Raw genomic sequence first — 13,244 nt, forward strand, 5'->3', positions numbered from 1 at the left:
GGCCCGTTCTTGTGTTGCCACCCTCCAGGCCTCTTGCAAAAGAGGCACATGAAGAAGGGCCTCAGATGATGATTTGGGTCAGTTCATATGGGGAGAGGCGGTCCTTGAGATATTGCAGTCCTGAGCCATTTAAGGCTTTATAGGTCAAAACCAGCATTTTGAATTGGGCCCAGAAACTAATCAGTAGCCAGTGCAGTCAGGTCAGGATTGGTGTAATGTGCTCAAACCGTCTTGTCTCAGTGCGCAACCTGGCCACCCAATTGTGCACCACCTGAAGTTCTAAACTGTCTTCATAGGCAGCCCCACATATTGCAATAACCTAACCTGGAGGTTTGATTCCTCCCAGGCACCTGAAAACAACTGTGTGTGCCATGTACCTAGTCCCATTGCCATGCCAGGGCTTGCACAGCAGACTTCAGAAAGTCACTGCATAGGTTCCTGTCTGGTTATGGTGAGAGGATGAAATAGGAGCCAGAAGGGCACTAGGAAGAGAGAGCTTTGAAGGCCCTGGTGCACTAGCTCCTGCAGCTCCTATGAGGAAGGGCTGGGGCTCAGTGGTAGAACATCTGCTTTGCTTGCAGAAGGCTCAGGTTCAATCCCCATCATCTCCAGATAGGGCTGGGAAAGACCCCTGCCTGAATCGCTGGAGAGCCACTGCCAGTCAGTGTAGCCAATAGTGTACTGAGCGACATGGACCAGTGGTCTGGTTCATTCTCCAACAGCTTCCTATGTTATTATTTTAATCAGCCCTTTATTTAGAATCATGAGTGCTAGAATCTTACTTTAATTTTTACAGGAAATGCTCTGTGGTAGAATGTCCCAGGTTCAATCCCCAGCATTCCAGGTGGGCCTGGGAGGGGGCCCGTGCCTGAAACCCTTGAAAACCTCTGAGAGTCAGTGTAAGCCAGGCATCCCCAAACTGCAACCCTCCAGATGTTTTTGCCTATAACTCCCATGATCCCTAGCTAACAGGACCAGTGGTCGGGGAAGATGGGAATTGTAGTCAAAACATCTGGAGGGCCGAAGTTTGGGGATGCCTGGTGTAAGCAATAGTGAGTTAGATGGACCAATTGTCTAAGGCAGTTTCCTATTTTCTCCATGTTAAAAGCTCATACAAATGAGCACTGAAGTGAAATTAAAATGCTGACAGTGTTACTGAACTGATTACACAAGATTTGGTGTCAACAAATGTGAATGCTAGCTTACCAATCATGGCCATAAATTTAATGCTGTTGACCAACGGTGAAGGCTTCTGTTATGCACTCCTTCTCAGCAGTAAAAAATAAAACACACTGGGATCAGCATTTTAGTGGGAATTCCCCCTATCAATGCACACATTTGCATGTAATGCAAACTTTTTTGCAAAACAAATTTTCTTGATATAATGTATTTATATGCACACCTTCCAGTGTATGTAGTGATGTAGAGAGCCAGTGTGGTGTAGTGGTTAAGAGTGGTAGACTCGTAATCTGGTGAACCAGGTTTGAGTCTCTGCTCCTCCACATGCGGCTGCTGGATGACCTTGGGCTAGTCACACTTCTCTGTAGTCTCTCAGCCTCACTCACCTCACAGAGTGTTTGTTGTGGGGAAGGAAGGGAAAGGAGAATGTTAGCCGCTTTGAGACTCCTTAGGGTAGTGATAAAGCGGGATATCAAATCCAAACTCTTCTTCTTCCTCAAGCACATGCTCTTTCATATATATTATTTGGCCAGCGAAATGCACTGCGAAATTCAGAGAAGTGTAAATTTCAAAGGACTTCTGTCTTTGGGTTTGTGCATTGTTTTGGAAAGTGCAAATTTAGGAAGGTTTGCCAAAGTCTAATGGAACTTAATGGTGCTTGCTTCCTCAGTAGACATGTAAAATACTAGAAGTTGATGGAATGAATGCTCTTCTTTCCAGTGCATTAGTGAACTGCGGAATCGTGTTGAGGGATTTTGAGGTTCACCATATCCTCCATCTTTAGTTTGGTTTATAGATGCAGTGGGGACATGTCCTTGCTTACCAAGTGTTCTCTGTGTGCATGAAGAAGCTATGGATCGGAGCTGGGAAACGGCTGTGTGTTTTCATATGAAGAGGCAGGTTAGGCTCTTGCAGCAAAACACAATATTTTTGCCTCAAGCCCCTTGATAATTTTGCTATATCTTTTGTGCTGTTTTGGGTTATATTTTCCAGAGATTGTGATTTGGGAGGGGGCAGAAGGAGAGTGCCGTATTTGTATTTCTTAGACCTTCCTTTCTTCTCCCTTCCTTCCTTTAAAAAAAGATCTCAGAATAATCTCATATAATTTTTTAAAAAAATCTGAAAGAGAGCTGGGGAAAGAACCTCTCTGCTTTTTCACTCCCCCACCCCCTTTAGACAAAGAAACAGCTTCCCCTGCATGTTGTTTTTAAATACTCTTTATTCCTTTTGCCTATTTCAGCGTGACCTTGACCTATAACTCATGACCTAAAAATGTAATTACTTTTAAGTCTTCCCCGCACAGCTGCCACTATGAAAAAGTATATAGAGAGGTTTGGTCACTCATGTCAGAGGAGAAACCTTGTAATTGTAAGTTAAGCAATGAGATGCTGTCCATTCTTGCTCCGCACAGCAAGGTTGTTGCTTTCGAGGAGAGGAGGGATGGGGAAACCCATAATAGAATCTGTTATAAATTACCAAGCCTCTCCCAGGGTAGATTAACTTCTTAGTTAGCTCCTTTGGCATCTTGGAGGAAGCAGTGGCTGTTAAGATTTGCTTCCTTTTCTTTCTTTCTTTCTTTCTTTCTTTCTTTCTTTCTTTCTTTCTTTCTTTCTTTGTTCATTCACCAGTGAAATTCAAAGGGGTGAAAATACAGTGACTGTGTTACTACTCAACATGCCAGACTGGAGACTTTGTTCAGGAGGCAGCATATTTATATTATATTATATTATATTATATTATATTATATTATATTATATTATATTATATTATATTATTAATATGTTTTATTATATTATAGATATATAGTTAAGAGTTCCAGGCTTCCTTCCAATATGCCCTCCTCCTCTCTCTGGGTGAAGTGCAGAAATAAAAAGTGCAGATCAATAAATTCATAACATCGGAACACCAGTTTCAACAATTGCCAAACTGGCGAGAATGGTAGATTAACCCAACATGTGAAAGCAAATATGCAGCACAGTGGATAAAGAGCAAAACAAAAACCACCCCAAAATAACAGTGCACCTGAACATACATAGGGAAAGGTCATAGCTTGGTGGTAGAGCTGCTGCTTTGCATGCAGAGAGCCCCAGCTCTCTGGGGCTCTCTGCATGCAGTCCCTGTTGCCTCCAGGTAGGACTGGGAATGTCCCCTGCCAGGCACCCTGGAGAGTTGCTTCCAGTTAGTGTAGACAATACTGAGCTAGGTACACCAATGGTCTGAGCTAGTGTACGGCAGGTTGAAACCAGCAAACACCAGGAACACCACACACAAACATGGGGCAGGGAATGTTAAACCTGCTCGCTCAAAACCTTACTGTTGTTTTTGTCTCTGGGCACTCAGGCATTTCGGGAGACAAGGTGGAGGTGGATCCTGTAACGAATCAGAAAGCCAGCACCAAGTTCTGGATTAAACAGAAGCCCATCTCCATCGATTGTGAGCTCCTCTGCACTTGTGACCTTGCAGAAGAAAAGAGCCCAAGTGAGTATCCTGCCTGCCTTCCCTGTTTCCACCTAGCCTCTTCTCACCTCCCTTCCATCCACCCCTGCCCACCCAACCTACCGGTATTGTTTTATAGATTATAATTGCCGCATTGATTTCTCAGTCATATAATATGCCTTTTGTTGTAACTGTGATGTTTAGCTCATTTTTAGTCGCTGTTTTGTTAATAGTGCTGTATTTTATAGATTGCAACTGTTTTATTGATGATTTGTTAATTATTGTAGGACTTATGCTGTATTTGTGATGTTCTATAATGTTATCGTTATTTATTGCAGTGTTTCCCAACCTTGTGCCTCCAGCTGGTTTTGGACTACAACTCCCATCATCCCTAGCTAGCAAGACCAGTGGTCAGGAATGATGGGAATTGTAGTCCGAAAACAGCTGGAGGCACAAGGTTGGGAAACACTGATTTATTGTTTGTAAGCTGCTTTCAGATTCATTTGAATGAAAAGCGACATAGAAATACAATAAATCAAACCAGCTGTCAAATATCCTCCCCTTAAAGGCTTCCCCATTCCACCCAAATTCCAGTGTAGTCAATGTCATATAGCAGTTAAAGTGTTGTGTATTTCAACCTGGGAGACCAGGATTCAAATCCTCCCTCAGCCATGAAGCTCCCTGGGTGACCTTGTGCCAGTCACTGCCTCTCAGCCTCACCTACCTCACAGGGTTGTTGTGGTGATTAAATGAGAACGAGGAGAAACCTGCACACCCCTTTAGGTCCTTGGAGAAAAGATGGGATATAAATGCAATGCCCTGCAATCTGGAGTTAGGGTTGCCAGACTCAATAGTGGACAGGACTTCTGTGCCTTTAATTGCCCTGCTCTCTTTTGAGTCTGGAAACCTTGAAGAGAAACCAGCAGACCCTTTGTTTAATTTCCAAGCAAAGGGTCTGCTGGTTTCTCTTTAAGGTTTCCAGTCTCAAAGGAGAGCAGGGCAATTAAAGGCACAGAAGTCCTGTCCTCTATTGAGTCTGGCAACCCTATCTGTAGTATCTGGAGTATGGTGATCTGCACAGCCTCATCCTTTAGTGCACTGGTGGGGAACCTCTGGCCTATGAACCTAATTATGTCCAGCACAGATTACACCCACCCCACCCCACCCCCACAACCTATGTCCCCATCTCACACCTGGTGTTGTATACGGCATCAGCCACAAGGCATGTAAAGATGCAGCTGCAAAGGAACACTGCGTTTGGCAGCAGAAGCAAAACTCATTTCATTTCTGTAATCATAAATGTGTTCTGATTTAGAGTGAATTCAAAATGTGAAACTGGACATGTTCAGGATATGATGATGATGATGGCAAATGTTAATTGTATGCTTCACAACTGAAATAATATAGTTTGGGTATAAGAACGTAAGCAGAGCCTGGTTGCTGGATCAGATCAATGGCCCTTCCAGTCCAGGATCTGTTCTCTCAGTGTCCAGCTAGATTCCCCAAGGAGAAGCCCACAAGCAGGACCCAAGCACAAGAATACACTCTCCTCCTGTGATTTTCAGTAACTGGTATTCAGAAGCATTCCTGCCCCTGTGGCATTGGACCACTAAGTTGAGGGCCTGGTACCTAACTGCACTCACAAGCATCCTCCCTCTGGGTCAGATGGTTAGAGTGGGTAAGCAGGCAGCAATGGCAGCAGGGCCAAAGCCCTCAACGATCAGTAGAGTATGGATGTTGGCAGGTGTCCCACAATGCCAACAAACTGATTCCTGCCCTGGCAATTGGTATGTGCAGGCAGGCAGGGTAAGAATTCATTTATCCAGTGGACTCAGTTGCCGTTCTGTTTCAGCACCCTTATGTTTTTATGCAGTTGGAGGCAGAATATACCAAACAAACAAATCCCCCCCAAAAAATGTGCTCAATCAAGTTAATTTAGACAGGTGAGATATTGTTTGCTCTTTCTGCTCTGCTCCTGTTCACTCTGGCTCAGCCTCTTCTATGTGCCCCAATGGCAGCCATTTTGTGTTACGTCTCTCCCCACCCCACCCCTCTCTCACACACAGCAGCCATTTTGCAACTGGTGCCTATAGCACTTCCTCAAAATTCCAGTGTGCCCACTAGCTCAAAAAGTTAAGTAACCCATGGTTTAGGGGGGGAAAGGGATCACTAAATGGGGAGAGAATAGAAGTCTATAGGATCATGCATAGGGCAGAGAAAGTGGACCAATAAATTATTATCTCCCCGTCAATAATATGAAATAGATCAAGGTCTCGTTCAATGCAACAGGGTGGGCTTTTATGCCTTCTTTCTTAATTAGATAGATCCTAGATCCAACAGGGAGAAAGTACTTCTTCAAAGAATACAGAATTGTGCTATGGAATTCACTCCTATAAGATGGGACCACACAGTCCCAGATTTAGACGGCTTCTTAAGAAGCAGAGGGTGGCCTGTCTGGAAACATTTGACTGGGAGCTGGGATGCTGGACTAGGGGGGCCTTTGCATCTCCTTCAGCAGGGCTCTTTCCACTTTTTTTATGGAGCACCTGTGCCCCTGGAACATAAGCTTAAGGGATAAATACAAATACAACTTTGTGTGAAATATGCATGACCAAGCAGTTATTTTCTCATGAGTTGATTTGATTTGATTACTATTGGGGAAAGTGGGATAACCACACACATAAACACACACAGGATTTGAACATGTGGGGTGTTTTGGGGTTTTTTTTTGTTATAGTTCACAGTTTAAATAGTTATTTTGACATGCATTTTTCATTTTGACATGCATTATACTTTTTTCCCCTTCTTTAGATTGTAAGCCTATGGATAGGGACTGTACATCTTTCTAGGAACCTTTTTGGCTGAAGAGCAGGGTACAAATGCCCTAAATAAACAAAAAAAGAGTAATAGTTACTGGAGATTGCTCCCTAAGTGAAGCTGCAATCCATAAATAATGAGAGTAAGTGACTGAGTCAGGATCCAGAGCCGCACCCCACCCCACCCCACCCCCAAGCATTACAGTGCACAGACCCCTAAATTCCACTTTCCTGGTTTCCTGTGTCTGTAGCTCTCAGGGAACGGGAGTGAAGCTTGCAGCTATTTGAATCCCACCCAGGTTGTCTTCCTGAATCAATCCCTACAATCTTGAGGTTCTTTTTAAAGCAACAACCAGCTCACCCCCCACAATCAAACTTTTGTGCAGCATAATTATTCAGGATCTAGCCAATCCTGCATCATTTGGGTCCAGGACCAAGTCCCTAGCTAGACCACTTTGGCTCATTCACTTTTTTGTAATGTCAGAAGGATCTCTGGGGACCTTTGAGCGGCATATGGAGGTTGTGCATGGCTTGAAAGGAACTTTGGTCTTAACTGCACTGTACATCGTTCCCCACACAGATGGGAAAAGAGCATCCTTTTCAAAGTCCTGGAGGAATTTAAGTCAAGAATCCTTGCCCAGAAGAATAGCACCTTGAGTTGAGGAAAGATGCATTTTGCGCCTTAGGAAATTCAGCCTGGAGGTGAATCCATTCAGTTTTAATTTCTCTTTGGGTACACCTCAAAATATATTTATGCTTTCGTTCAACAGTGTAACTGCACATGGTTTATGTTTATTGTCATCAGATCTTGTTTGATAGCACTGTAGTTTGTAAAAATTTGTATAAGTTTCAAAAAATTAACTACAGGTAATTTAACAAAAATAGATATTTATGGCTTTAAAATAATAATAGAAATTTTTAAAACTTTTTGGATGAGGAAAGGATGAGTTCAGTGATGGAGCACGTACTTACCATGTGGAACATCCCTGGTTTAATCCCCGGGATGTCCAGGGCAAAACTGCTGTCAGAAATCCTGGGGAGCCTCTGCCAGTCAGTACAGACAATATTGACTTTGATGGAGTGATGATTTGCTTCCAGTATAAGGCAACCTATTCTGTTCCTGGAAAGAGTTGTAACTCAGTAGATTACCAGATAATCTATTTTCCACACTGAAGGTCCCAGGTCCAATCCCCAGCTTCTCCAGTGGGTCTGGGAGTGCCCTTTCCCTGAAATCCTGGAAAGCTGCTGCCAGTCAGTGTAGACACTGCTGAACGAGGTGGACCCAATTGTCTGACCCATTGGAAGTCATCTGTTTGTTGACATTCCCTGGCATTATCTCATCATGCATTGCAGGAGATTCACAGCAAAACAGGTTCTTTGTCACCCATTCTGGGGCTTTTTCTTCAATGAGTCCCTTTTGAACCTTTAAAGAGGGGAAATAACACTCATAACACTTATTTGGGTGGATGAAGGAATGATGCTTTCTTCCTAGCCCCAGGTTTGCCTGTGATCCTATCAGCAACGTGATATATGTTTGTTGCAGAGTTTACATCAAAAATTATTCCTGGGGCTTCCTTGAAATGAATTATGGCAGAGGGAGCGAGGCTGAGGGGGAGATAACGTTTTTTGAGTTCTGCAATATATTTTGTTTCCATGTTTTTATCTCTTGTAACACAACCATCCTCCATCTACTCTTTCCGAGGTGCACTGGAACGTGTCACAAACGGATGGTCCTGCACTTTCACTGTATAAAGATGCCTTTGCTCTTTTGTTAAAAAGAGACTCCCTTTCCAAAGGCATCAACTTGTGATTTCAGTAACATAAACCTCTTTCCTCTACCCTGATCACCAGAGAATACCCTTCAGAAACATCTCTTAAATATAGGTGTCTGTGGACATTGGGCTGTATCCAGCACTCAGTCCTACTCAGAGTAGAACCCCTCCCCGGAAACACACACTTCTTGGGATCCCAATTGCACACACACACACACCCATCCATCTAGGATGTTCCCCTTGGTCTTCCAGCTCCAACGCTCCAAGCTTCTCCTGATTCCGTTAGCCCTCTGTCAGATCTCAATGGGACCCAGGACCGGACTGTTGCCTTCTGGAATAATTTGGCAGCTTGAAGATGGCCTGATGCACAGGGCTGTGTCAGTGTCATTTCTGCTCCTAATTGGCCTTTGAGAATATTTCTGCCTCTTACACTAGGCTGGCTCACGGTTCTGAATCTTTATTTGCCATATAAATCCGGCTGCTTGAACTCAAACACTGGGAGAGGTGCTTGTAAAACCCCAAGCCCATTAGAATCTTGCAAAACACCATATCTATAAAGTGCTTGTTTAAATCAACCGCCATCTGATTATCACAAAAGATTTTGCAGGTTTTGAATCTTGAGGGGAAGCGTCCTGTCGTTAACGAGGAAGATTTAAGTCTTAATAAAGGAGCTACCATTTTTATTGCCAAAAAAGAGCTCTGTATCTCAATTAAGCGTACATAATATAAAGTCTAAAGGAAGCAACGTAATAAGCTTAATACAATTATGTCCTTTGGCAATAGTGTAATTTAAAGGAAATCTGATTCTCTTAATGTCTCTTTACATTGTTTGAGAAGAAGACAGGTCGGGAGTCAGTTCCTCAAGCCATTGCCTGCTCCACAAAAAAACTCTTGTGGGTGGAACATGACCAATGAAGGCTGTGTGGATGTTAACTTAAGAACAGAAGTTCCCTGATGGATCAGCCCAGTGGTCCATCTAGTCCACAATCTTGTTCTTGCAGTGGCTAATCAGAGGCCTCTGAGAAGTCCACAAACAGGCCCTGAATCCCACAGCACCCTTCCTCTCTGTGATGCTCAGCAGTTGGTATATAGAGGGATAGTGCCTCCGACTGTGGAGGGAGAACATAGGCCTTGTGGCTTATAGCCATGTTGTGCTGCTGAAAAAAACTGAGGCAACCAGATTAGCACAGTTTCTGCAGGGCAGCCATTTTGACCAAGTGTTCAAATGAGTGGCTTGTTCTGTTGACTCATTCATGAGGGTTTAGCCTCCAAATCTGTTTCCTTTCAAACCTGCAGCACCACAAGAGCCATACTGCATTGGGCCAAGCATCTAGCCAGAATGGGGGCAGAGCCTCCAGGTGCTATTGGGCTACAACTCCCAGGGGTGGAGGCCCTCCTCTATCATTCAGCTGCAGCAGAGGTAGAGGCAGAAGAGCAAGGCCCTCTCCCATTGGCTAAGCTGAGTGACTATCTACCATTTGGGCCCTCCTCAAGCTGTTTCTGTTCAAACTGGGAATCATAGAAGCCAACTCCCAGGGGCCAAGGTCCCTTCACTTCCCCCCCAATAATTTTTTTGAGGGGGCTGTCCCCCAAGTTAATGGGCATTGTCATTCAAATGGGGTGTGATGGGATGGGGCTTACTTGGAAAAAAAACCCAATATTTTATTTAAGTTGGCACCCCTGCTGAAAATTCTCAGAACAACTATGTTACTTTAAAAATTAATGCTCAAGATTGTTTACCTCATTCCTCCACATCCCATTTTTGTGTGTGTCGTGTCTCTTGAGATTGCAGACAATTAGCATTTTTCTGGAGTGACACGCTTGCATACCAGAACTTTAGATTTGTGCATTTAAAATGGATTAAAGCCCTCCACTTTTGCATCTCAGCACAAAAAAATAGAAGACTTTTTGTAGTTTTGGGAAATGTGGGGTGAATGGGAAGACATGTAAACATCCCGCAAGCAAACCAGGATGAATGCTCAATAAAGACCGGGTGTAACCTAACCTCTCTGTAAGCTTTATGCAAACAAAACAGGATGAAGGCTCCATAAACAGGTTATCTGGAAGGGCTGCAAGCCTGCATGCAGGGATTGTCTATTTATCTTCTGTATAGCACTTACAACATTTTAGGGCACTTGAGAATGATACACGATGATGATAATTCTTCTGCATTAGCTTCTCCCAGCCTTCTAACACGTGGCAACCACACAGCAGTGCCACCCACCAACCTCAGAAGCCAGTGGTGTGGTTGCCAAGCATTGAGCTTGGTGGCAACAAGAGCATTAATTAGGAGCATAGGAAACTTCTTTCTACTGGGTCATACCCATTGATCCATCTAGCCAAGCACTGCCTAGGCTGACTAACAGCAGCTCTTCAGAGTTTCAGGCAGCAAGTCTTTCTCAGCCCAACCTGGAGATGCCAGGGCTGGAACCTGAGACTGTCCCCATGGAAAACAAACACACTGCTGTTGCTGTTCACTTGGGGGGGGGGAGGAATACTTTGGCCCTTCTGGTTCTGAATACAGGGTTTGAATTAAACAGTATAAGTACTGCATTGTACTGAGTCATACCCAGTTCTGCATTGGCACTGATGGGTGGCTTGCCTGGGTTTCAAGCAGGGAGCCTCTCCCAGCTCTACTTGGGAGATGCCTTTGGGGATTGAACTTGGGACCTTCGGCATACAATGCTCTGCCGCTGAGCTACAGCCCCACCCCCATTAATAGAATAATTTCTATCTAAATGGAATTTCGTCATTCTCTGGCAGCAATACTTTCCGTTCTCCCCAGCAGCCCTACTCCACACACCCACACCCCTCTGAGGGCCCCCACACATGTACACTGGTGGCTCCCAAGTTGTAATTTAATTGCCTGGATTGTGGCTCACGGTTTTAAGATTCCCTTTCGATTCCTGTTCCATTGTTGTGCTGGGGCTTAACAGAATGTTAACCTGGTAATAGGCGCAGGGGCCTTCCCATTATGTGTCTTGCTATCGAGCGGTTCTGCATGGCTAGTTAAGGAAGATGGCGAGAAGATTAATGAAAGCTGCCTAATACAGCAGAGGGGTGGTAGGTACCTCCGCACAATACTTCCAGCTAGGGCATATTAGAGCTGAACCAGAGCGCAGCTTTCTCCTATGCTGCCACCCCCCCTCCTCCCTTTTCCTTTATCCCGCAACCTTTGAACCCTCCTCACTGTCGAGAGCTGCCAAGAGGGCCGACGTTTTGATTGATGTTGCTACACAAGTCAGTCCTTTTTCCCGTCGAATTTGGCATCTCCACGAAAATAGCTTTCTCCAGCACAATCCGGGCTGGCTTGTAAGTGATAGCCAAATTAACAGGCCCCCAAATGCTGTTGTTTTGTTTTAGCCTTTGTTTTTGAGATGCTGTAAGCATTTGCCACCAAAGGTGTCTTCGTTTCCAATGGGTTGAACACATTGGGCGTAGCATCACCCTTGTGAGTTTACAAATGGGGGTTATGTTAGGACACAGACCCAGAAATCAACAGGATGTTTTGTTTGCTGAGCGCATCTGTTTATGTATTTACGTTTTCGCTGGTCCTGAAAGCACTGCACTGACTTGCCAGTGAACTACTGGGCCCAATTCAAGGTTTTAGTCCTAGCATGTGAAGCTTAAATGGTTTGGAACCAAAGGACCTAAAAGAGCACCTTCCCCAACATTTTGACCCCTGAGGTCAACAATTAAGGGCTTGTTGGTTGTGTCATCACAAGGGGCTGCCCATGTGATGTTGACCTGTAACGAGCCTTCTCAGTGGTGGGTCCCCATTTGTGGAATGCGCCCCCCCCCGTGAGTGAGGTTTGTCTGCTTCCCTCATTATCAGCTTTCAGGAAGATTTTAAAAAACATTCCTGTTTGTCCAGGCTTTTGAAAAATGCTGCTCCTGGCAACCATTAAATCATTGGCTTAGAGAATGTGATTGCTTTCAATCGTTTTTAAAATGTTTTTAATTGTTTCTAGAATGCTTTTTAATGAAATTGATGTATTCGCCCTGGGCTCCTTTGGGAGGAAGCACAGAGTAGAAAAAAATGGATAAATTCTCATCATTGCAGCCATTGCCTCTTTGCTTATAAAGTTGCCCAAGTCTTGAGATCCATGTCTGAGGACCTAATCAGAATTCTGCTGTTGTCAGCACCTCCTGTGACACAGAATGCTGAAGAGCTTTCCTCCAGCCAGTGTCCACCAGATGTTTTGAATCGCCATCAGCCCTAGCCAGCATGGGCATGGTAGTCAAAAACATCTGGAAGGCACCAGCTTGGGGGAGCCTGATTCAGAGCATGGTTGGTCCCAGGAGACACCCATCTGGCCCCCTCTCTGCTCACCTTTCATCAGGTACCTAAGACTTGATGTCTGTGTCAACGGGGCCTTTTTAGACTTCCTTAAATGCTTTATGTTCCTGATTAGGATGGTTGGGTTCTTGGGTTACATTTTAATGGTGCCATTTTGCATTTATTGCTTTTGCTGTGTCTTTATTGGATTTCCATTCAGCCACCTTTGAGCATCAGTGATAGGAAGTTACAGGTAGGTAGCCGTGTTGGTCTGAGTCGAAGCAAAATAAAAAAAATTCCTTCAGTAGCACCTTAAAGACCAACTAAGTTTTTATTTTGGTATGAGCTTTCGTGTGCATGCACACGAAATAAAATAAGAAATAAAATAAAAACTTAGTTGGTCTTTAAGGTGCTACTGAAGGAATTTTTTTATTTTGCAGTGATAGGAAGCTTTGCTACATTTGCATCCCTAAGAACAGAAGCATTTTCAACATTTGTTGAAAACTTCCTTTTGCCCCAATCCTTCTCAAATTAAGTCTGTTTCATTCCGGCAGTTTTTAATTCTTGTTTAAATAGCATTAATTTTAAGTTCTGTTTCTGTACTCCGTTAGGGTTTCCTCTGAACATAGAGCAGTTTATAAATTCAGAAATAAAAATCAGTAAATAAGCAAATGGGGTTCCCAAGTGGTCTCCCATCCAGAAACTGACCAGACCTGGGCCTGCTTAGCTTCAGCATGTCCCTCTTGGACATGGCTCTGTGTT

The 13,244-nt window shown here is 44.1% G+C and overlaps 1 protein-coding gene across 2 annotated transcripts in view; it reads left to right on the forward strand.

Annotated features, from left to right (window-relative positions):
• MAPKAP1 (MAPK associated protein 1) overlaps positions 1-13,244 on the forward strand; it is a 195,870-nt gene that overhangs the window by 164,075 nt on the left and 18,551 nt on the right. For both annotated transcript variants that reach the window (XM_060270140.1, XM_060270141.1), the window contains one exon: positions 3,520-3,657. In XM_060270140.1, the coding sequence (XP_060126123.1) occupies positions 3,520-3,657 (138 nt within the window). The remainder of the gene's footprint in view (positions 1-3,519; positions 3,658-13,244) is intronic.

Source organism: Zootoca vivipara, chromosome Z, assembly GCF_963506605.1.
Source record: "Zootoca vivipara chromosome Z, rZooViv1.1, whole genome shotgun sequence".
NCBI lineage: Eukaryota > Metazoa > Chordata > Lepidosauria > Squamata > Lacertidae > Zootoca > Zootoca vivipara.